Genomic DNA, 23,277 nt, shown 5'->3' with positions numbered 1-23,277 from the left:
AGTCACTGCCAGGGCAATACCAAGATTGACACCCCTCTCAATAATTAGGTGGGGGGTTAGGAAAAGTAACGGGAGTTCGATCAGGTCATAAATGGCAGTCAGTAGAACGATCAAACCACGTGATTTCTGAGACATTCTTGGCACATGGTCCCAAGTCCCAATGTGATCTCGATGCGGGACTTCTTCATGAAAACTGATGAATTTGATACATGTACTTAACTTGATGAGTTGATTTTTTTTCCTCAGAAAGAAATCCCCTGTAGAAATGATACCGGTATACAAATTTGTGTACATACATGGATGAGGGAGCCAGTTCGGATTTCTTGATCATCTACGTCATTTGTGGTTCACAGAGGTGAAGATTGAAAGTGTTTGTTCTCGATTATATGAAAAAACTCATTCGCACTCAGATGTTCTTTGATAAATACATAGCCAACATAGTGGCCTGTTTGACTGCATTTTATTCATTGTCTTAGCTGCTAACATTTAAAAAATGGAATAGCGAAATAACGAAAATCATTTACCTAGAACTGCATCTATCGATCATCAGATTGTTAAGTTTGTCCGCTTTAATAAAGTAAAAAAAGACAAGTAGGCCTATTTGTAAGAGCACTGATAATTTTTTTTCCGGACAAAGCTGTGCTAGGCTCTGTGACTAGCTTAAGGTCTTGTTTCCAGGTTTAGATTTTTTTCAGACTGCAGACCAACGAGACTCTGGCCTAAGTTGATGCCTAAGTGTGGAGTCAGTTGATTAAAAGCTGTCGACAAAGCCGTGACTTAGAAAACGTGTTGCATTTCAATCTAAAGAAAGTGTCAGGCTGGGTCCGGATGTACCTGTACTTAAAACTATAAGGTTTACATCTCGTGTCGTATTATTGTAGTCCTAAGACGATAGTTGGTTTTAAATTCAACATAAAAATCGGCATTCATTGTGTACATTCAAAATAACAAATAATTATTCCAAGCATAATTTAGTGTGGCAATAAAACACATTAAAAACAGTCCAGGTGCCTAAAAGAAGTTTTTTGTTTGTTCTTCAAGAGCAACTCAACGGAAAATATGTTTTCTCTGATTCTATCTGTTAAAATAAATTTTGGAAGCATCCAAATCGAACGCAGTGTCATTTGTCGTCAGAGCTCAACTATAACAAGCTAAAAGGGCTTTTTTTCTGTTCATGCCAAGATGCGAATTCTGAACATGCTGAATGTAGATTGCGCCATTCTCAGAAAACAGACAAAACGAGGGGAATCCTCGTCCTGTGTTCGTAGTGGATAAACCCCTGTACGCGCCGGCATGCACAAGGGTTTATCCACTACGAACACAGGGCGAGGGGTCCCTTCGTTTTCTCTGAATGAGGAAATCTACATTCAGCATGTTCAGAACAGAAAAATGCCCTTTTAGCTTGTTATAGTTGAGCTCTGAAGACAAATTACACGGTGTCCGACTCAGATGCTTCCATAATTATTTATTTGAACAGATAAAATCAGAGAAAACATATTTTCCTTTGAGTTGCTCTTGGCTTGAAAAAGCACCTGTAATTTTCCCCTAAATTGGACCCGAACCACGCAGTATGTACGATTACTTGGAGTTGTTCTAAATTCCAAAAGTGTCTTAGGGTTGAATCAACATTGGTTTAGACCTCGGTAAGTGACAGCAAATTCTAAGCATAATCACAGAGGCATCATTTTAAGTACGACTTGTTGACAACACACGAAAAAATCACATCGCTTGGAAAAAGTGTGTTCGCGAAAATAGTCATTTAAAACCTGAGATAGATTTTGCATATAAAAGACGCCACAGCTGGGGAAAAAGCGAATCTTGTCTGCTATTTCAGTACATGATGGAAAATATAGCTCAAGGCACTTTGGCAAATTCATTTCAACATTATCGTCGTTTTGTGTCTGCATGCAAATTTTGGGGGTGAAACCTTTTATATCATCCCTTTTTGCTAGTTTAAAAACGAAATTGTAAAACATTTAAATTATCGCTCATCATTAAAAAATATTTTTAAAAGGAAACTAAAAAATGAAATGGCGATGGAAACTAAGTTGAGTCCCGCAATTGACAACCAAATCAATACAAGGTCATGGTTCACGCCCTTTGGCTTATCAGAATCAGCCAACCCTCCACCTCCCAATTGTGTAAAAAAAATATATATTTCAACCAAAGATCTGGACGATGTACATGTACAGTGCAGGCTATGATGCCGCATGGTACATGTACCTCACACATCTAAATGTGCACCGAAAGTCGGGAAAGCAAGCAATTGGATGCATTTTCACTACTTAAGTAAACCTACAATATGACATCTCTTCTTTACATAGAGCCTGCAAACTTAGACCAGTGGCCCAAAGTTTGCGATTACTTGCAAACTGTAGGGTTTTAACACAAACTAACGGAGGGTATAAAATGGTTTGGACGTGGAGTTTTAAAATCGGAATTGAAAGGAATAAATTAAGGAACAGAGAATGAAATATGGCTTAAAATATGGGCAAGTTCATAACTTACAGACACGTGTGATCAAAAAACTTAGCCTAGATATTTTTGAATTACAGGGTAGCCTAGAAAGAGTACAAGTCTACGAATCCAAATTTTATGCTACAAGGCCACTGGACTTGGGTAGTTTTTCTAATCGTGCTTCGTCTTAGTCTTTGGCTACAGAATTATCTTCCAATGCCTGCTTATTATGTTCGAACCAAAAGAAAATCCAGTTGGCACAGTATGAGACACCTTTTACAGATGATGCTGCATTTTACGGGAGGGTCTTGATGATACTGAAAGCTGTAGCCCAGGACAAAGACAAAGCGCAGGATTGAAACTTGAATTACACGTAATTCTGTTCCGCCGGGGAGAACCCTTGTCCAGTGTGGTCTATGCACCAGACGTCCAATTCTATCACAAGGGAATCCAGCACTGGTCTCTGCTCGGGCCCGGCCACTAAACACGCATTGGCGAGCGGTATGAGTCCGGACATAGCGGGGATTCTGTGGGCGATGTCTGACATCAGGACCCCGAGGCCGAAGACGTCCGACCTGACACCGTAAGGAGCCAGCCCCTCCACCACCTCGGGTGCGATATGCCTGCAGTGGCGGTAGTAATCGGCCTTCTCGGTGGGCGTCAGCGTGAGGCAGTGGGAGGTGGGCCCCGTCAACCTCTTGGCGTTCCCCAAGTCAATGATCCGGCCGTGCCACCTCTCCTTGGACTCGTCGGAGTTACTCCAGTTTCGCCATAGCAGCACGTTGTTGCTCTGCACGTCACAATGGGCCCAGCCTGATCGGTGGAGAGCAGACAGCCCCATGATGACGTCACACAAGATCCAGGCCCAGTTTCCGACCGAGATTGACGGCTTCCGTTGACGGATCACCTGGAATATGCTCAGCGTCTGCAGGGACTTAGGATCCCCGATGAACTCCTGTGCAAAAGACTGATCCGAGATGATCCCGACCAGCTTCGGGAAGATGGGGCAGTGCTCCACCGCCCGCAGGGCCCTGATCTCCCTGGCCATGGCTTTGTGAGAGTGGGCGGAACTCCCCACGAACCGCTTCACTGCGACCAGTGACGAGCCTCCCGCTGGCTTCCGGTACCGCATTAGGCGGACCACTCCGCTCTGTCCCCGGCCGAGAATCAGTGGGCCACGTCGCTCCTTATTGACAGAACGCAGGTCCTTCTCGACGATGGAAGGGGCTCCAGCGTATTCATCACCATCGTCCTCGATTTGCTCTGGAGGCTCATTACTGAGTGGCTTGCTTTGTGACCCACTCCTGGGCAATGGAAGGAAGAGGGAAAATACAGCTGAGGACTCATGGCATCTGAGGACCAATTTGTGAAAGAAGACCTGTGTGAGACTATGCAAATAAGAACGGGGAGCAGATGTAGCTTAAGAATGCATTATTCATACAGAGGTGTGTTAACTCATTACGTCAGTAGCCAGTCATTTTCAGTGTTCTGATTTATCAGCAGTCAGGAGTTTCTACTCGAGGTTTTGCAAAATCTAAGCTGCTACAGGGTACAAACTTCGACTTCAGTTGGATGACGCGGATACTTACAGCAGTTCCAAAGTTGCCTTGCGTATGTCTTCGGCAGTTGCAATGGTTTGCTTGTGGGCCACGGTTTTCAGATTCTGGGTAAAGATTAAAATTAAAAGAGAAGGTCCATTTACATGACATGTATATGACATGACCTATAAAGTCAAATTTCGCAGGAAAATATTGAAATATACACTTAGAAAATACTTTGGATTTTTTAAAACCAGTCTCACAGGGTTTGCGCACAGGTCGTCAAGTGATGTCTGTGAAGGCAAATATTTACGCGCGACCTTCTCACTAACTCAAGCAAAATATTGTGACATTTTCTGAAGATTCTACTCACAAAACTGTATGTTTCTAAGTCATTTCTAGCAAACAGCATTCACGGGAACACGATTAAACACTGAAGTTAGAAATTTACCGTCTTCCTGTAGAATTTTCACTAAAGAAGACATCTGAATAATTTAAGGAGTTTCCCTCTGGACCCATAAGGTTTGAATTATACTTTCCTCTGAATCCTAACTATAAAGTAATTGACACATCATATTAGTCAAACCTTTTCAGTCAAGGCCCACGGGCCGAATTGCAATGGGCAATACAATGAAAACAATTCAAGTTATTTCAAGTATAACAAACACCTTATAAAAGCATTATGGAGATTAAAATTACATAAAAATGAAGATACAAGAAGTGAGAAACTGTACTTTCAACTCGGCTATTTCGTTTTTTGGTTTTTTTTTTTCTTTTTATTACAGTGATCAGTGAACCCGTTCCTTTGATCTCCTTTTAAACACCCTCGGAGCCGCAACGCCAAAAAGGGGGACCTTTTTTCCACGCGGTGAAAATCATTACCACATCAGTTCCTAGAGTCCACGGTCATGCCTGAACCTGTATGACTGTTCTCTGGTAGCCAATAAATCCCTCGGGTCCCCTCTCTAACAACACGTCATTATGCTGCTGCGGAAGTACATTTGTAGCCACGCCCACCTCCGAGCTGCGAGGTGGATGTTTTTTTACTACCAGGTCATTCCCGGTCATATGGGTGTCTTTGGGATACTGATCTTTCAAAAATTCTTACTCTACAGTGGTTTAGGTCTGGCCAATTGGAATCTACGGGCTTGTGGTGTATGCCTGAGGTAAGGACTGCATGAAATCTTTGCCAAATCAGTCCATTGGAAAAAAGTTATTACCATATTTGGTGATATGTGGCGACTTTTATCCGCGCGAGGTTACCACCAGGGTTTTAGCATTGCGAGAAAAAAAAAAGATGTGTGCGAAGTCTTTGGGAAGTCAAGAATTTCTCTAAGTATTTCGTAACAAAAATTGGGATTTTTTCCGAGTCCAAGATTTAATTATGTCTTTTCAGCATTTCTGCATTGACAGACTTTTATTGAGATATATGAAAGTGGAGGTAGGATGTAGTATTCTTTCCAAGGGAGAAACAGGAAGTTTGTAAGGTCTTCATAATCGCTTACCTGATGATTCTGGTGTCGTAAGGTGTTCGCTCTTGCTGTAGGCTGTGCTTGTCCCATGTCGTCCCCCTCGCTAAGGTTACTCTGGGCGCTATCATCTCGACTTCCGACCCAGAACACAGGCGACTTGGCAGGCGCGACAGTCGCCGGCCTGGCATGGGGACAGCATCCTACTTTCTCGCTCCCTTGCGTGCGCTGGCTGGAAGGTGACCGACTCGTTGCCTCGGTGGTCTGGCCTACCGGCTCCTCTTGATCTCGGGTCTCCTGACGAGACGGATTGGAGGCAGGAGACCTTCCCAGCGTTGGGCCGCCTCTCTTACCGGTGCAGCAGCTGAAAAGGCTCGCCAGGCGGCCTAGTAGCTTCGGTGGGGACCTAGTGACGAGTAACAACAATCGGGTAGACAGTGTTATCATCAGCTCCCTCGTCACGCTACAACGGACGTGAATGGTAGGTTTTTACAGCTGAGCCGTCTTGAAGTCTGCGGTTGCATCAGCATTTCCTTGCCTTGCTTTATCAGTTAATTGCTTAGTTACGTAAGTGTCACGAAAAATCCAACTTGTGCAGAATTCTCTTGAAATCCGCGACAGTGTGTGCACTGGAAAATTCATCATACAAGCACAGATTACCTGCTTCAGCGGTGATACTGCGTGTACGAGCCAGAAACTTTGATATGAAATGTCCATATTATAGCCACTTGTGATGAACTCACTTTTCAGGCAGGATGTCCTGCAAACTTTGGTCTAAGTTGGCCCCAGCTGCAGTCCTGTGCATGCCCAGTCCCCTTGAAGGCATGGCAGCTTGATCGTCAATGGGACCAACCCGGTTGGATCTTAATACACAAGGCCTCCTCCTTGGTGCTCTAGGGAGATTATTCAAAGATGCTTTTGATGATTTTGGATAATTTGATAATTCCATAATTCACAGAACCCAAATACCAAAGATATTTACTACAGGCACAGAAAATATTTCATGTATAGTGCGTCCTAGCTCATGGCAGCCCCTGGTTGATGTTTGCTGAGAAAGATCTTCTGAGATCTGCAGAGTTAAAAAACTGAATTTGCGTTGCGATTTTTTCGAACTATATTATGAATAATTATATCTGTCATGTGGAAACTGCCACATAATATACTATGCCTCTGGAAATATGCCTAAAATCTAATTCACCTGTTGGACTCGGCAGTCCTGGATGCGTTGTTGGATTGAGAGGTCCACGGACAAGCGAACCACCTCTTCCTATTCCCTCGACCAGCTCCCGTTCTCTGGGACGGTGTGGGTGCAGGGGGGTCAGGGGACCTGGTCCGAAGGGGAGCAACCCGGCTGCGTCGGAACATCTGGCTCAGGGCGCCAAACCGTCCGGACGGACCAGCGGCAGTTCCAGCCCTGTATTACGGTGAAAGGTAAATTTGAAGAAAGGCTGCATCCATAGTACACTTTCTCGCCGATGTTTTCGTTTTTAGGGGTGTTGGACACAATTCAACCATTTTTATTTAGTAAAATATTCTGAACTTAGTTCCACACCTGTATTACGATAAAGAGGGCCTACGATGAAGCCTACGTTTTATTATTCTTATCTTGGTTTGGTTGGTGACAGGGACAACGTAACCGTTCCCCCCCCCCCCTTAAAATACCCTCTCACTATTAAAATCTCTAAAGCCTCCTTCAAGAGTTTTATTTCTGATTCTCGTTTCAAACAGATGATGCAAATCAAAAACATTTCAGAGCTTTTTGATATTTTGGGACAAAGATTCAGAAAAGTTGACTCTAATCAACACTAACTGGTGTTGATTGAACGCTGTTAAAATGTTAAAAACAAAGTCCTTGCGACTGCTTGATGTTACCTTGATATAACTATCAGTAATGGAAAACAGAGAAAAACACAGATAGAATCTAAAAGTGTCCTTGTTATAAATGTGACGTTGTACTAACAGTGCTCTTCTTATCTGTGTGCGACTGTAAATTTAATGCCACGCACGTACCTGCTGGTGTTGGACGGAACATCGGCGGGGTTCGCCGGGGCCGATGGGCCAGGCACTGTGCTGTGTTCGCCATCGTTACCAGCACTATATGGTGCTGGGTCGCCGACTGATGTCTCTCCAGGGTCTTTCGGTTGGACCAATCTGTTTCCGTAATCAACATTCTGTGACAGCATTAGAACCTCTCTTGGGGTCTTAAGCGTAAATAAATCGGTCCTATTACGGTTTAGTCCTAAATTTACAAATTACATGCACTCCTGTTATAAATGCATTGTTCTTGTAATAATTATTATGGTAGTGAGTCGAGCGATTAATTTTCAATATATAGTGGATGGTTGAAATTTCACATCCGAATAAGTGCAGATTCTCAGAGACTTCATTGATATTACAATCATGATCATTCTTTGAACTACCCAATACAGCTATCCCTGATCCATTAGAGCTATACAATCACTACACGAAAACAATTGTACTTCTGAGGCAGTAGAAAGAGCCATACGTACATCAGTCGGGCGGTGGCGGCTCTAGCACATCTAGAGAACTCTTTAGGATCGCTGTCAAACATTTCGATTTGAAGGCGATTGAATCAAGCTTCAAATAACTGGCAAAAACGAGCGTAAGAATAAGGCTGTTCCGAACTCGATGAGCACAAAACGGTTTCTGACGGTGTTTATGTTTGGACAGGGCCAAATCACCCGGCAACATTGGTTGGGCAACGCTTGCCTATTGTTTCATTGTAACGTCACAGATTAAACGCGCGCGTTCCTCGTATGACGCATTACCTGCAGAGTAATTTGTCCAAGGCATTGCAACCAACCATTTTGACCAACTAAAGGTTGAAAAGAAAGATAAAACATGAGAAAAAAAGACATTACTGATATTCATGTCACGTTTTCCCTCATTTTCAATTTAAGGTTGGTCAACTGATGTCTTTGGAAGATATTTCCATCTTAAGATGACCACTCTCTAAAAGTAGTCTTGAGTCCAATCACAATTTTGAAAAATTCATCCAAATATGTTGTTCAAAAGCTAAGAACTTTCGAGGGCTATTGAAGAAAAGTAAAACAGAAATAGAAACCGATAGCCCTATTAATACATTCTACCCTTCTATTGTAACCATTTCAGCCCGCAACCAAAAATCTCCGTACTTGAAAACACAATTTTCTCTCGGAATTGTTTTCTACTGACTTTGTTTCTGTCCTACCAATGTCACCTCGACATTTAATTTCTGCCAACACTCCCCCACTTTTGATGGGACTTCGGACCGTTGCTTGAGTTTAAGGTGCCAAGAGAAAACTAACACACAACTGGGAGACTGCTCTCTAAATCGGAAAGGATGAAATCAGGGACGTTTTAGAGTGAAAATCACTCTGAATTTAGACTGAAAAGGGGCTGAAAATAGCCCCTTCCAGCGGAAGCTCGAGTGATATTTTACTATATTTCACTCTAAGTCGTGTGGTCCTTAATTTTAATTGGAGGGATTGAATTTTCACTCGAACAGAGTGAATCTTCACTCTTTGGAATTTAGAGAGTGGGCCGGCGAGTTTGGCATGCCCTGTCCTGGGACTTTTCCCTATACTGCAATTTTCTCCAGGAACTCTGGATTGGCGTGGTCGGTTCAAACTGGCCCGCTGGATGGGGGGTCTCCCATTTTGAGTGCTTTTGAATATATGTTGGTTGTTGGGAAGTAGGACAAAATCTTTACAATTTGTCTTCATTTTTCTCATCACCAGTTGACTCAACTCAACAAAAATCAGTGAACACTTTAAGACTTGCACAGCCCAAATAAAAAGAGAAAGCAAAATATTTGTCCCTGTTATGTGCGGATAGCAATATGTTACTTTCTATGTTATTGAGCAAATAAAGCTGAGTTCGTATTGGAATTCCCGTAGCCTTCGAACTAAAAATATGCCCGATAAAAAGGGGAAAATTTCGAGTAAAGTACTTTGCTCTGGCGTGGTGCTATTAACAGAGTACCAATGCGTACTTCATAGGAAGTTCAAGATTATGACCGCAAGGACAATTTTCTTTTTCACCAGTTCAAAGTTTTAAACACATCACCTAAATATGTTTTGTACTTCCCCGTCTAGTGTCTGTAACTGGTTTATCCCACTTCCAAGTTTAGCCGCCTGCAGCTGCCTCCATGCAAAATAGGTCCACAAATTTAAGGTTTCATTATAAGCCTTAATAAGGGACCAAAAAAAATGATGAGACTCCAAGTTGTAGACTGGTTTATGGGCACTGGCCAGCCAGCTAGATAAAAGTAAATGCCCTAACACAAATGTGAAAGTGCGCCCCCTCGAGCTCTACTGATGTTTTGTGAGAGGATGGCAGTGCACGAGCGCGAAATTCCACTTCTGGTTTGTATAAAAATTCCATCGTTTTTCGCCCTATAAAAACACTTTTCTTGAAATAAAATGTATAGTGTATATTGACTGGAGTTTAGAAATAAATTGGGGGCTTGTTTACGGGAAGAAAATTTATTAAAAATTTCGCCATAGTACATGCTAATCGTTGTATTTTTATACGCAAATCAAAACCAGGGTGAGCTTGTATTTCCGACACCACTGACCGAGAGCGCCTATTGAGTGAAGTTGTTTCGAAGTTAAACGTCAGTGCTAGCGAAAAAAATAAGTAAATCATTATTAATTATTTTAAGTCGGCCTCATGACACCAAGGACACCTCAAAAGCGCCTTAGGCACCGTAGAGTGTAGGCCTACATGTACATTGTTGCTCGCAAGCCTTAAGAAACTCTGTAAGAGAGGAGACAGTCAGCATGGTCAGTGAGACATGTGAGAAGCATTTTAATACAGTTTTAGACGTGGGAGGAAACCCGGGAAAACCCCATAGGAATATTCTGAGTAAAATCCACGGAATCAGGTAGGGCTTGAAAACCCAATCCCCGTGTGGACTGGGCCAGGATTTGACATGTTTGATTCCAGACTGCAGAGAGGTGGAAGGCAAGGAAAGAACCACTCCACTATGCCAACCTGACACGTTAGTGAAATATACACTGTATGCAGTAGGGCCTATATTTGTTTGGGTCATGTTAATGGGGTTTATTACCTTTAGCACCCTGTTCCTATTAGGCCTAAAAGGGAAAAAATTCTACTTTTTCGAAATAACTCATCTAAACGAGTTATTGATGGTGTCCTCTTTCACATCAGAAAGAAAAGAGAACAGGGCTTTTGGTTGTTTGGAGAAATTTTGAGTAAAACGGTAGTTACATGACTGCCCAAAGAGAGCTGTGAACGACAAATAAGCAAATGTAGTCCGGTTCCTTGACCTGGATGGAGATTTGTTTTGATGAATCCAAAAGGTCTGAGTCGAGTAACCAGACAAAAAACAAAATGGCTTCATTCGACCAAGTGGTTGTCTTTTGCCAAACTTGCGTTAGAAGTTTGAAGCTTTCTTGCTTAAATATTGTCAAAATTTACTTAAACTAGGCCTATCAGGATTGAGTAATGGTTCCTAAAGGTCAAAATGTTAGTTTGAGAAAGTGGACTTTGTTTCCCTTTTTATAGTAACAGGGTGCTAATGGTAATGAACCCCACGTTAATATTGAGCGGACTCACTCTTTAACTTCATGAAGCCTGAAAGTAAATTAGATAGGCCTAGACTTAACTTTGAGTTGGTGATAGATGGTGAAAATTACATGAATTAGTACCATTTTCATGAATGATTTTCTGAGCTTGGTGGGTTAGGGAGGCTCATAAAGTTTCCAGCTGGTTTATTTTTTTAGTTTTCTTTTTGAAGTGAACTTGAGAATGTCACAAGAAATATTTTGATATATTTTTAGATCCCATCGGACTGTGCATGGCAAAGAAACTGAAGTAAGGCCTAGGCCGTGTTTTTTTGTACTGCAGAGCAAATTGTGATTTTATTATTTTATTGTACTCAAAAATGAGTGTGGATTTTGACTGAAAAGCTTAAAATACATATTTGCATAAAGTGTTTGCTCTTATTCATGTTATTTGTGCCTTGCTGACTTCAATAAGCCATTTGCGAGTTAAATTTGAATAAAATCTGGGACACTGAGTTACATGTATCTGATTGCACATAAACATAATTTAAATTCCCCAGACTAAAGACACTGTTGCTATACCTCGTGATTCGGGGCAAGCTTTTGCTCAGCGACCACCATCTCTGGAATGGACTGGTTCCTTTATGCCCTTCTTTTCCATTGAGAGCAGTGTATTGTTGCAAGGCATCTCTTATGTAACTAAGGAAAAGCTTGCCCCAAATCACAAGGTACATGTACATGTACTGTATGTTGTATAGCAACAGTGGTTTTAGTATGGCGAATTCCAATTGGTATATTCATGTGAATTTAAAGAACTCATTGTGCCAGATTTTATTTAAATTTAACTCACAAAAGGCTTATTGATAGGCCTATTTTTTAAATTTTAAAATTCAAATTTAAATATGGAAGCCAGAGCATGCGGAAAAAGACAAATTTCAATCACAATTTCCTATTTAAGAAAATGAGTTCCTTATAAATGAACAGCGCCCCCATTCATTTACATGTATGCATTGTCCCTAGCCCGAAGGGTGAAATTTTTTTTTCATTGTGCAACTACACTGCCACTATAGTGTCACTGTTACTGGCAGATTGTCTGCTTGTTTAGGCTGCGCTGTGGTGGCCATAGGCCTAGCCGTCAACATGCCTAGATGAACATTCCTGCATGTTGCACAGACTTGTAATTGTTCACATTATAGGCCCTACATATTTGTCCGTTAAACAAGACATATCCATGCTTACAAATATACATGCCTTGTAAAATTTCAAGTTGCTTACAATTAATATGACAAACTCTTTCAGGGTGGTTTTTTTTAATTTCTCTTGGCTCAGTGTCATCTGCTAGTCATCATGGTCATTGTGTTGTTTGCGGAGCTGTTATCATGTTGTCAATGCGTGCAGTCTAGTTCTCAATGCAATGGAGTATCTGGAGTAACTTGTACATGTATCTGGAGCCTTAGGCCAGCATGTTCCATCGCTGATGAGTGTCTTATATCATGTAGTGCCCAAGTTCAGACCGATGTTTTCTGCCTTTAAGATTTCATTGCATTTGAGTGAGGATATGTGGCCTAGTGGCTTAGTTTTTTAGCCTCGGATCATAGGTCCCGGATCGTAGGATCATAATCCTGGCAGGTGTTTACATGTTTCTGACCTTGGGCAAGTCAGTTACCCCTTAGGGTGCCTCTCTTCACCAGGTCCACCCAGGAGTAAAAGGGTACCTATGGGGACAGATAGGTTTATTGTATTGAGCAGTTGGCTCATCATCATTTCATGGCAGCATCGGGATAGTACCAGTACTGTATGCTCCCCAGGGAGCTGAAATGGTCTCAGGAATGTTCGGATGTTGTGAGCGGAGTGTGTAGGGGTAATGATGATTCCTGTACATGTATATTGCCACCTCTGAATGAAAGGTACTGTTAGATGCTGTGTATGTCATAAATGCTTTGACATACATGTAAATGTTATTTTTATATTGTTTGTAGACCATTCCAGATGCAGCAGCAGCCACAAACTGCCTCTCATCTGTTTGGGGTTTGGGACACCAGTTACTCCTGCATGCTGGCATCGGCAAGAGGATATATGAGCACACAGCAGGCAAAGGTGGGTAGCAACTATGAGCATTTAAAATGATCCCATTTGGGGGGCAGTGTATACATGTGTCACCTCCTAGTTTCTGGTTTGGGTGCTGCCCCCTCCCACTTTTTAGTGGTTAGAATGAAACAAGGCAGGGTTTGAGGAAGTTTTCAAACAACCCAACAACCCAAATGTATTCAGTAGCCCTAGAGAGAGAAGAGAAAATATAAAAGTACATGTAGGTCATTTTCATGCAAGGTCAAATAGTGTAAATGTACATAAGATGTACATCTCATGAACAGCGTCCCAGGGCTTCATTTTAATAAATAATTCACTTCGTTGATTTAAGGAGAGCGATTAAAAATTGCTCTCCTTAAATCAACAAAGTGAATTAAGAGGAGCGATTTGCTCTCGCTAACAAAAACCAAGTTAATGTAAACATACTCAAATAAAATTAACACAATTTAACTTCTTTTACTGAGTTCAATGAGTTAATGCACTTGTCAATTGTAATCCCGGCCCCGAGGGATCCGGCACTTTAAAAAATGTAGCGGGGACGTACCCGGGGATGTCCCAAAAAAAAGTGCCCCGCCGGCCGGGACGATAGCGGGGACTTGCCCGGGGTTGTACAATGGCTGCCCCGCTGACCTGGGACGATAGCAGGGACTTGGCGGGGTTGTACAATTTGTTAAACTATCTATCTGTAAAATTTCATAGTACTGAGCCTCGATATGAAATTCAAAGTGTTTCCCTTACCCTGACATATGAAAACCTGACAAAGATGACGCCTTATTTTGGGATCAGTGCGTGCAAAATACAGACCTTTCTTTTTTTTACAAACATTGTTGCCACTTTCTATGGACTGCTAAATGATTAAAACATATGTAATTTAATCTTTCAACCAAGTAGCACTGGTCACGTGTCTTTTGTTTTGGCGATACTTTTCAAATCGTTGGTTATCTTCTAGATCAATCTTCAATAAACAAATGTAGTGTTGTGATAATTGTCAATTGTCTCATGTGCTGGCACTGGCCATGGCCACATGTACATAATGAGCGTTTCAATTAGTCAATTGGTCTCAACACAGTGCGTAACAAATTTTGCTATAGGATGAATTTCCATAATTATTTCTGAGACGTCCGCAAAGAAAGATTGTAGCGATTTGGTTCGTCGGCCCCCTGATTCCGGTGCTTCAGATATGCTGCCGAATGTTTCGCCAAAGTTTGGGATAATTATAGCAACTGCCCCTTGCTTTGCTTTATTTCAGTGGCATTTTACCTGCACTTACGGCGACCGACTCGATGTCATCTTAGCAATGACCCAGAAGAGTAGGGGACTTTTAGAAATTAATGAAAGTTATTAGTTATTTATTTTTTAATAGTTGTACGGTTGTTGCAACACAACCCCGCATGCTGGGGCAGGTAAGGTGCGGGGAATGGTCACAACTTGAACGCCCAGCCGGGGAATACAAAAAAAGGTGCCCCGCCCTGGCTGGGCAAATTATGGGGACTTGGCCGGGACTATCACGATTGCCCTGTTTTATCTGGCGCACCAAGTCCCCGGTAGTCCTGGGTCCCCCGGGGCCGGGATTACAATTGACAAGTGCATAATGTAACTAGTCTCCTCGCTCGCCCGAAAATCCATTAAGCACTAAATATGATGTTGTTGTCGGATCATATCAAGCACTAACGATGGCATGAATATTCAACTTCGTTTCGTGCAGTACACAACGTTTTAGGGATGCAGATTACCAACGAAAAATTGCGGCGACGATCATAAGGTACAAAGAGGGCTTATGGTTTCAAAACAGGTGGTGAGTAGCAGGCGTGCGCTGCGCTCTGGCTATGGACATACCGGGTATGCCAGAAAGCGGTATTTGGCCAGATGTTATAGCTCGGGCAGTTCAAACTCCTCCTGTGTCCTTCCTCCATGATACTACTTCGACCAGTGCATTTTCGTATAGAACACCGGGCACATTACCCTCCAGGGACTTTTTTCTTTTCTGTGGCATACTTTCTGTTCTCGACAAGCGAACATTGTTCTCACGCTCGAACCACACGAACACGCAAGGGATCACAAACCATCCTCCAGCCAATACAGGGTTTTTCACAAACTTCTGCTGTTCACAAACGGCCGAGAACGTAGCACCTGAACTCGACCCGTTCTGGGAGAGAGGTCGGCCGGGCACGGCCACGGCCACGTGCGTCCATGGAATTCCATAGGCCCGCCCACATGCGCTAGCACGTTTGTGTGTTGCGATGCGGGATTTATCAAGCACGCGTGCACAACTCAAAGACTTTGATAACCAGCCCATGTGTTTTAATACATTCAATTATTGGACTCGTTTGCTACTGTCGACCCAACGAGATTCAAGGGGCTTGTCATAAACCAACATCTGCTGGTTTGAAAAAATCATGCACTCCTTAAATTTTTAAGGAGCGCTTTTTTTGCTCTCCTTGGAAAACATTAAGGAGCGCGGAGGACCGCAAGCGCGATTGCGCTCCTTTTAAATGAAGCCCTGGCGTCCCCTAGTTTCATGTGGTGTCCAACAGTACCCCGCCAACTTTTCAAACTTCCACAGCCCAGCAGTTTTTTGTTTGAGTCATTTCCTGTCCCTATCCCCCCTCTGCCCCCATCCCCAAAAGTTGTGGCAGCAACCTGTAGTGACACACAGATTAGTTGCAAATGATCGGTTGATTGCGCATGGCTATCATTTGATGACACTGCCAGCATTCCATCACTGTGGTGATTTCACACTATATATAAGTCAAATATGCATTTCTTTTCCTAGTTCACATGTTTGGAAGGTTATTCGATCTCCCACAGGATTGACCCAGGGTGCCTAATATTATTTGCTGAGTGTAAAGTTCCATACTTTTTAGGAGAAAAATGCCAAATGTTGATGTGATTGGGGGCAGCAGTTGGCTTCAGAGTGTTTTCAATATCAGTTTTTAAACTATTTTGTAAAGATTGCCTGAATGGTTCATAGTGGGTAATGTTGACATTGATATGATGAGAACAAGGCCAGTGAAAAGTGGGTAGTACATTACACCAATATTGACATCCCACTTGTGAAGACTTTTTCATCACATTAGAAATTGCTCTTTTTTGCTAAAGGAGATAAGACTTGGTTAACATTTACTGCATCTGGCATTTCATAGCTGTACTCAAACTTAACCCCCCCCTCAATTTCTTTGAAATCCGTCAAGGTTTGTAGAAGAATTTGGATAGAGGGATGGCGGGCTTAAAATTTCAAGTACATGTTCATCTTGAAGCAAATTGCCATTGAGATTGTAAACAGTGGTGGTCGTTGAAGATCAACCGCCTTGAGCAGAAGCACCCCCTCATTGGTTGAAAAGAGTTATGTGGGTGGGGAGTGCGCATTTTGTTGGTAGTGACATGAACGCAGCGTCTCCTAGTTGTTAGTGAAGTGCACTTCCCACAAAAGGAGCCTCTGTTGCTCCCTCTGTTGGTCACGCTCGTGGCAGATAGGAAGTTGCCCTGTTTCAAATAAATTCCAGAGTCAAGAATTTGTCCTGTGAATTAAATGTCCTTTCTCTTTACCCAGGTTATACAGCAAGTGTCTTGCCTAGCCCACCCAGGCTGCATTGGGTCCAGTGGCAAATGGATATGCACAAACCGATAGCGAGAAAGTTAGTCACCCAGTCACACGGTACGTACAGGCTTCCACTTCACTGGTGCTGCAAGTACATGTAGGTGCCAAGGTTTGGTTTGGGTTCGGTTCGGATGCGGTTCGGAAATTTTTGCTAACTTTGGTTCGTTTCGGGTTCGGACGTACTGTACACACGTACATGTGTACATGTACATACATGTACATGTACAATGCACATTGAGACATCAAACAGCTCGCTACGAACTTGCTGTTATAGTACTTCCGTGTATAAAATATGTTAATACAAGCAATGAATCTCCTCTGCATTCTCGTCCACGAGCAACTTTGATGTGAACATAATTTTTTTCCAAACTGTTTCCCCAGAAAGTTACCGTCGGAGGTGTGACAGTTTCCGACTGTGTTTTACAGACCAAAAGCAGTTGCGTTTGGACCACACTTGACTCAACAAAACAATCATAGGATATGTGAAAACAGAAAAAAAGCCAGCATGCTCAAATGGGGGTTTCCTCCCTTACAGGATACAAGATGAAATTAGATTTCCAGAAAATTTTGTTTTGGTTATTTTTCACGAAAGAGATTCAGCTACCAAGCTATGGATTTTGATGTATTCAAAAAACCTTCATCATTCTTTCCCAGGACAGTGCCCACGTGGCCAAAGGGACGATTTTCCATCAGTCTTTATCGAATGGAGAACGGCATTTTGTTATTTGAGATTTGCGAACAACTTAGAGATCTGGCAAAATTCCATTATGACGTATTCACACAATGACTTCTATCAAACATGATCAAACAAAAGGCAAATTGGTCCACCGCTCGAACCAAATCTTGTCGTGCGCTGGATCGCTGCACCGGCCCGCCTGCCAAAATCAATTTTCCCCTCCGGAGTTGCCTTCGATCGAGCAGGAGTCGGACTGTGATCAACATCCAATCAAAATTCATTTTGCACGGCCATTTATGACATCATTGGCCTAACATGGAATGTAATGGCATGGGTATCGAAGATTGGCTAACATAACATAATCCAATTGTGCTTATGTATATTAAGATTTAAATCTTAATATACATAAGCACAATTGGATGTCGCAAGAATTTAGAATTGTGAAGCGGAAATGCCGTACGTTGCATGGTGTCAGTTGAGTATTGGTGAATTCTCACCATGTGATTTTTCCAACCATCGTGTGATGCGGGACCACTGTAAGTTTACTGTACATATACATTTAGAGAAAGTGTGTACATGTACATGCACATATGCTAAGCGCCAGTGCAGCATAACTCATTTACATGTATTCATTTTTCGTTGTGTTTGCTTTTTTATCATATCTTCTTGCATGCATTCTGTGCGCTAGCAATGCCATGCCATATTAAACCCAAACATTCAAAACCGACCAGTTTGGTTCGGTTCGAAAGTGCCATGTTCAATAATTTTTGGTTCGGCTCGGCGGTTCAGCTGCAGCACTACACTACACTTAGGTTTAAATAGATATATCTCGTCCTACTTTTGTAACATTGAAAATCTACCAAGGTTTTTTGTGTTTTCTTTTTTGGGGGAAGATATATTGCCAGCTCAATATTTGAAACACTCCATCCTCGTTGCTTTACAGAACATTGAATGCTGAAAGAAGTGTGTAGCTATGTGGCGAATGTGGTCTAAAGAGTATTTGGCAGTTATACGAATGTGGTATGCACAAGCTTTTACATGCAATGACCAGCTAGGCTTGAAGAAACCGTTTCACCATCAAGAACTTCGGCAGTGTCACAAAATGGGATTTCTTGCATCATTTCTTTGGGCTGCAGGGTTTTGCCTCAAAAAAATATTAATTTGTCAAGTTACTTACCCAAACAGAGTAAAAACACCATGCTGGATAAAAAAAAACCATTATTTAATTGAGAGAATTCACTATAAAATGGAATATTGTAATTGAATGCCTGCTGATAAGCACTGTGTGTCTGGATCACAGATGTGTTTGTGGCTCTTCAGAAGCATGGTCCAGAGTCGACAGGTGCCGTCAGAAAACCACAGTAAGTTTGTCTGCAATCCTACATGATTCCCAAAGTCTCTAGTCATGTTAAACCTCATGACAACTGCAAACATATACAGCCAACCCCAGACAAATTTATAATAAAGAAGTGGAAAACCAAAGAAAAGTATAAGAATTCAAGAAACTAGGATTTGCAAAATTTGCTCTTTTTAGCAATATTTTGCTATCACAGTGTTCTTGATATTGACAGTGGACTGTATAAATAATCAGGAGAAACGTTAGGGGTTGTAATTTGTCAAGAAATTCCCGGAAGTTTACAGTGACTCGAGTGCCTAAAGTCTCTGTAAAAGTTCCCACAGTGACAGCATATTGCATGGACTTTTTGAAATGAAACGTTATTAAAATGGCAACAAATATGCAGGACCAGAAGGGGGCCCCGTAATTTTCCTACCCTTTGGAAGCATGAACATCTGCCCCAATAATGCCCAAAAGTAAATGGAAGTCACTTTGCAATTTCCTCTCGATGCCATTCCCTCGCCAGACTCGTCAAGTACAGCCGTCGTTACCGCGCCTTCATGGGGGAGTGCGTCCAGGACTTGCGCAAAGCTGCAGAAGGTAATGTGGTCAGCCTTGGTACATTTCATGCTGCTGAAAAAAAATACAACAAATACACTAGCACAATGCATTGATTCACATGGCCACTTCGGAGAAATAACACCCACTTTGGGTGACCCCAAAGTCCTGAACGTGTATTTCCAAGAAGAAGCCCAACTGAACAAAGTCATCACAGCTTGTAAGCCATCCATTGCCCAATTTCATTGTCTCATTTACATGCTTCGGTATTAAAAACCAATGCCGCCTTTTCAAGTACAAATGGCCAATGGAATATTGTACCATCACCGCCCTCGTAAGTACCCATTCGTATCCGTGGGTGGGGAGAGCCAAGTAGGGGAAAGCGATTTGCCCAACGTTGCAACGCGTAACTAGGATTGGTGCTTGATTCAGGGACTTCATACCTTAACCACAAGGCCGCTTGCCTCCGCACAATAAAAGGCTTGGCAATGGATCTTAAATTGCCTCAACCACTTCCTGCTGGGTGGAATTTGAATAGGCAGGACAAGTTCCTTGGTGATTTTCAAGATTTTCCATTTTCAAAATTCTTCAAGAATTCATGGCTTCATTTACAGGATGTTTTCCACCCGCACAACTGATTCAAATGCAAGATTAGCATGCAGCGATGCTGTATCACTCATTGTTGGAGTACTGGGCCACTTTTGTCTGCGCTGATAATCTGCAGATGCTGAATGCTGCAAAAAGTGGTATACTGTTTCAAAATAATGACGGATTACCTCCGCTAATGCCAGCTGGAAAATGATGGCAATTCCCAGCTGAGGGTCTTTTGTCCTAAGTATGTTCTTTTGTTACAAGGCCCAGTGCCTTTGTCCGATTTCGGGCTGCCGGCTTTGCATACAAACCCCAGAAACCCCGGCACCGAGTGGTTAAATCTTGCCTTCTCCACATTCTTATCAATGCATTTCTTCTTAATTTATTGTATGCCCACTTTTCAATCATTATACCATGTATTCACTATTTTATTTGCAAGTCTTATCCTATTCATATTATTTGTATTATGTACTTGTATTTTTTTAAATGCGGAGTGAAATACGGAGTAGTAATGATAAATTTACTTGGAGAGCCAACTGCGCCATGTACTCATTGTTGACCATATCTACATATAACAGGTATCATTGGCTACATGCATGAAAGCCGCTACCTGTAGCTGCCATTGGCACATGTGTAAGCGGTAGGCAAGCCTTTTATGCGCAGTATTATCCCAGCAGGGTTCACGTTTTATATCAGGACCTTCCACAGCAGTGGCCCAGACAGTCAACTTTGAACAGATTCATATACTTCTCATAACATGGCCATTGTTTTATCAGACTGGGTTTCAAGCCTGACCTGTTCAATGGTTGCTTTGTGTCCCATCATTTCAGATCCCAATCTGTCCCGTGAGGACTGCGAGAGCTACGCAGCACAGAGCGAGTTGCTGCAGACCATGGGCCTCATCTGGAGCCTCTGCGAGATCCTCTTTGTGGAGACGCTTCCAGGTATGGAGCCTTGAGTGGGACCAAGAGATTGCGCAATTTCGCCAGCAAACTGTCGCCTTTGGTGGGAACCGCACTTGGCTTGTTCACAAATGACTACTGAAATGCATGCATTACGGTGGCATCACTATAAACAAAATGAATACTCTCCACCAACCTGGCTCTTTTCAACCAATGAGGGAGTGCTTCAGGTCAAGGTGGATGACATGACTGAAGTGTTGTGTATGTACAATATGGTCTGGAATCTTGCAGCAATGGGGAGCTGGCATTAAATGCATTTATAATTTGCATGGACCACCCTCTACGTATATTTATGGTCCGGAGACACAATGTAATGGCACAAAAACAGCAAAGAGGACCAGTAAGCTACTGTCTTGTTTTTTAACAGTGTTTCCAGGATTGATTTCTGCTATGTCTTGAGAAATCCACAAGTTCATGTGTATCAGTAGAGAGGCTATAACTGGATTGTGACCAGAGAGTAATTTCTTGTTGTCATTAAACATCCAAAACCATTTTAATGTCAAAACTGACGGGTAAATTTTGTCCTATGCAGTCTTGAATGCAGTAAGGAATAAGGAACTTTGTATAGAATATGAAATATTGAAAAAAGTGTACTTTGTTTGGTGTGCTGATAAATTTATTCAGAAATTTATTAACACTGCAAGCATAACTGACCTATTGTTTGTGTCACATGGATTTTTCCAAATTCAATTCAGTTTCTCTGTGGCTTCAGGAGATTTTAGGTCCCTGAGTTGAGGGACTGGTGCTCAATAACTTTTCTTTTCTCCATCAATTTCTTTGCAACAAGGCAAGCATTTTTTTTATGGTGTATATGCATTTCCACTTTAGTGTAGACATTTTCAGTGAGAGTTGAGGACAAGCAGGAAACACCCAATAAAATGCCAGCTGCTCATATTCTGTAGGCATTACATTTGTAGGTTTTTTCTTGAAACCAACAGAAAACCAGTGAGCTTTTACACACACTTACGAGGTTCCTTTAAGGGTAGGGGTCTAAATGAATGTAAATGTTGAGTGCAATCGGTCGATGGGCATGATCACGCAATTACATTGTGCTGTCAGTCGATCAGCCGATGGAGGAATTGTTAAAAAATCACAAGTGATGCTTCATGCTCTTCCTCATTGACATTTTTGCTCGGTGGTGTGACCAGGTGGTGTGGTGCTGCAGCAGCTACAAGACTGGTTGAAGCTTCACTTCACGGAGGGCGATCGTCTGGCCAGGGAGGTGTTAGAGTCAGAGGACCTCCTCATCAATGACAAGTACTGGAGGGCTGTGAGTAGTCGAACTAGGGCCCAAGTTTACAGCTTCGCCTCCTAGAAGGGATTTCTCCGCAGATTTATGTGCTGAGCTCAAAACATTTCTGGGAACTTGTCGGACACAAAATAAATTATGAGGGATTTTGGCTTGTGTTCTGTCTTTCATGGAGTAGCTTCTGTAACATAGCATCCATCCAAATTATAGTTTCTCTTCTGGCGGAAAAAGTGTCTTTTTTTATACTGACAACTTATGTAAAACCAATTCCTGTTTCAAGACATGTTGTGGTAGACGACACAGCAAATACATTGATTTTCATGCGTATGTGTGTGCCACAATTGATTAGAATCTGTTTGTATAAATTTCCAAGCCCGGATTTTTAAGCCTGTCTGGTGTGACCTTTCATAAAAATAATCACCTCTTTGTAGGCGCAGCAAAGGGATATTTGGTTAGAGTTAGCGCAACCTGCATGTGTCTTATTTTGATCTCAACCACAGGTGTACATCTACGTGATGCAGGGCAGATTGGCAGAGGCAAGACATCTCCTGTCCCTACACGTACAGCAACAGCAAGACACCCTCCATGTAAGTCAGATGTATTACGATATACCTCGACCAGCAGTCGATTTCATGTAACTTTTGCACAATACGTACATGTAAGTTGCACAACAAATTATGAAAAATATCACAAAAGTTAGTAAATTAGGCACTGCATGTCCCAAAATGCTGGAATCGCCCAATGCTACCCCACACTAAGTGTATAGACTATTACAAGCCATAACTGCAGTGTCACGGCACTGACACGCACATTCTTCATCTTGACACGCCCGTGCATTTGCAGGTATTTTTAGAACCAGGTGCCCGATTTTTGTTAATACCGGGTACCCGGGTACCCGGAAAAGAGATCACTTAATAACAAATGGCATTGCGCGCCACCCCGTGGATCATGTGGCCGAAACACGGTTCTTTTTGGTACATAGGAAGCAAGCAGCACATTGTTCTAAATGTTGGAGTTAATCTCTCCTACCTTTTTATCAAACGAAATTGTTACCTTCAGTTTGCAAATTTTTTTTGTGGGTATATGAAACAGAAAAACAAATCCTTACGGGGAATTTCAAAAAAGAGGGCAGAGCTGCAAACCACCTACATGATATACGCACCTGCAACCGCTCAAAGGAAATGTCCCGGATGCTGCATGACCACGTACACGCGGAACGCACGT

General features: G+C 42.3%; 2 protein-coding genes across 2 annotated transcripts in view; one reads left to right on the top strand and one right to left on the bottom strand.

Moving 5' to 3' along the window:
• Positions 1-413: 413 nt before the first annotated feature.
• On the bottom strand, positions 414-8,121 carry LOC110986039 (uncharacterized). Its single transcript, XM_087139516.1, has 7 exons — positions 7,975-8,121; positions 7,475-7,615; positions 6,663-6,878; positions 6,208-6,357; positions 5,501-5,870; positions 4,047-4,120; positions 414-3,761 (listed from the first exon to the last, which is right to left on the bottom strand). Exons 1-7 carry the CDS (start codon positions 8,034-8,036, stop codon positions 2,825-2,827), a joined length of 1,950 nt encoding a protein of 649 aa, XP_086995642.1. The 5' UTR covers positions 8,037-8,121; the 3' UTR covers positions 414-2,824.
• A 1,640-nt stretch (positions 8,122-9,761) lies between these two features.
• The window catches only part of LOC110986054 (nuclear pore complex protein Nup85-like), a 30,701-nt gene continuing 17,185 nt past the window's right edge, over positions 9,762-23,277 (top strand). The window contains exons 1-8 of the mRNA XM_022247650.2: positions 9,762-9,831; positions 12,975-13,092; positions 16,634-16,738; positions 18,658-18,718; positions 19,220-19,293; positions 20,673-20,786; positions 21,953-22,074; positions 22,554-22,640. Coding sequence (XP_022103342.2) covers positions 9,784-9,831; positions 12,975-13,092; positions 16,634-16,738; positions 18,658-18,718; positions 19,220-19,293; positions 20,673-20,786; positions 21,953-22,074; positions 22,554-22,640 — 729 coding nt within the window. The 5' untranslated portion in view covers positions 9,762-9,783. The remainder of the gene's footprint in view (positions 9,832-12,974; positions 13,093-16,633; positions 16,739-18,657; positions 18,719-19,219; positions 19,294-20,672; positions 20,787-21,952; positions 22,075-22,553; positions 22,641-23,277) is intronic.

The sequence above is a fragment of the Acanthaster planci genome, linkage group LG07 (assembly GCF_054643075.1).
Source record: "Acanthaster planci isolate LZ-2023a linkage group LG07, COTS_SCS, whole genome shotgun sequence".
NCBI classification, from domain to species: domain Eukaryota; kingdom Metazoa; phylum Echinodermata; class Asteroidea; order Valvatida; family Acanthasteridae; genus Acanthaster; species Acanthaster planci.
The sequence above is the reverse complement of the archived record's forward strand: the minus strand, read 5'-3'. Positions and strand labels throughout refer to the sequence as shown.

Bases quoted from the DNA above. Each gene is read 5' to 3' on its own strand.
- LOC110986039 (XM_087139516.1), bottom strand. From the start codon at position 8,036: ATGTTTGACAGCGATCCTAAAGAGTTCTCTAGATGTGCTAGAGCCGCC. The intron at 6,879-7,474 runs GTACGTGCGTGG...ACCGTAATACAG, and splicing joins GTTCCGTCCAACACCAGCAG to GGCTGGAACTGCCGCTGGTC. The intron at 5,871-6,207 runs GTGAGTTCATCA...ACTCGTCACTAG, and splicing joins CAGGACATCCTGCCTGAAAA to GTCCCCACCGAAGCTACTAG.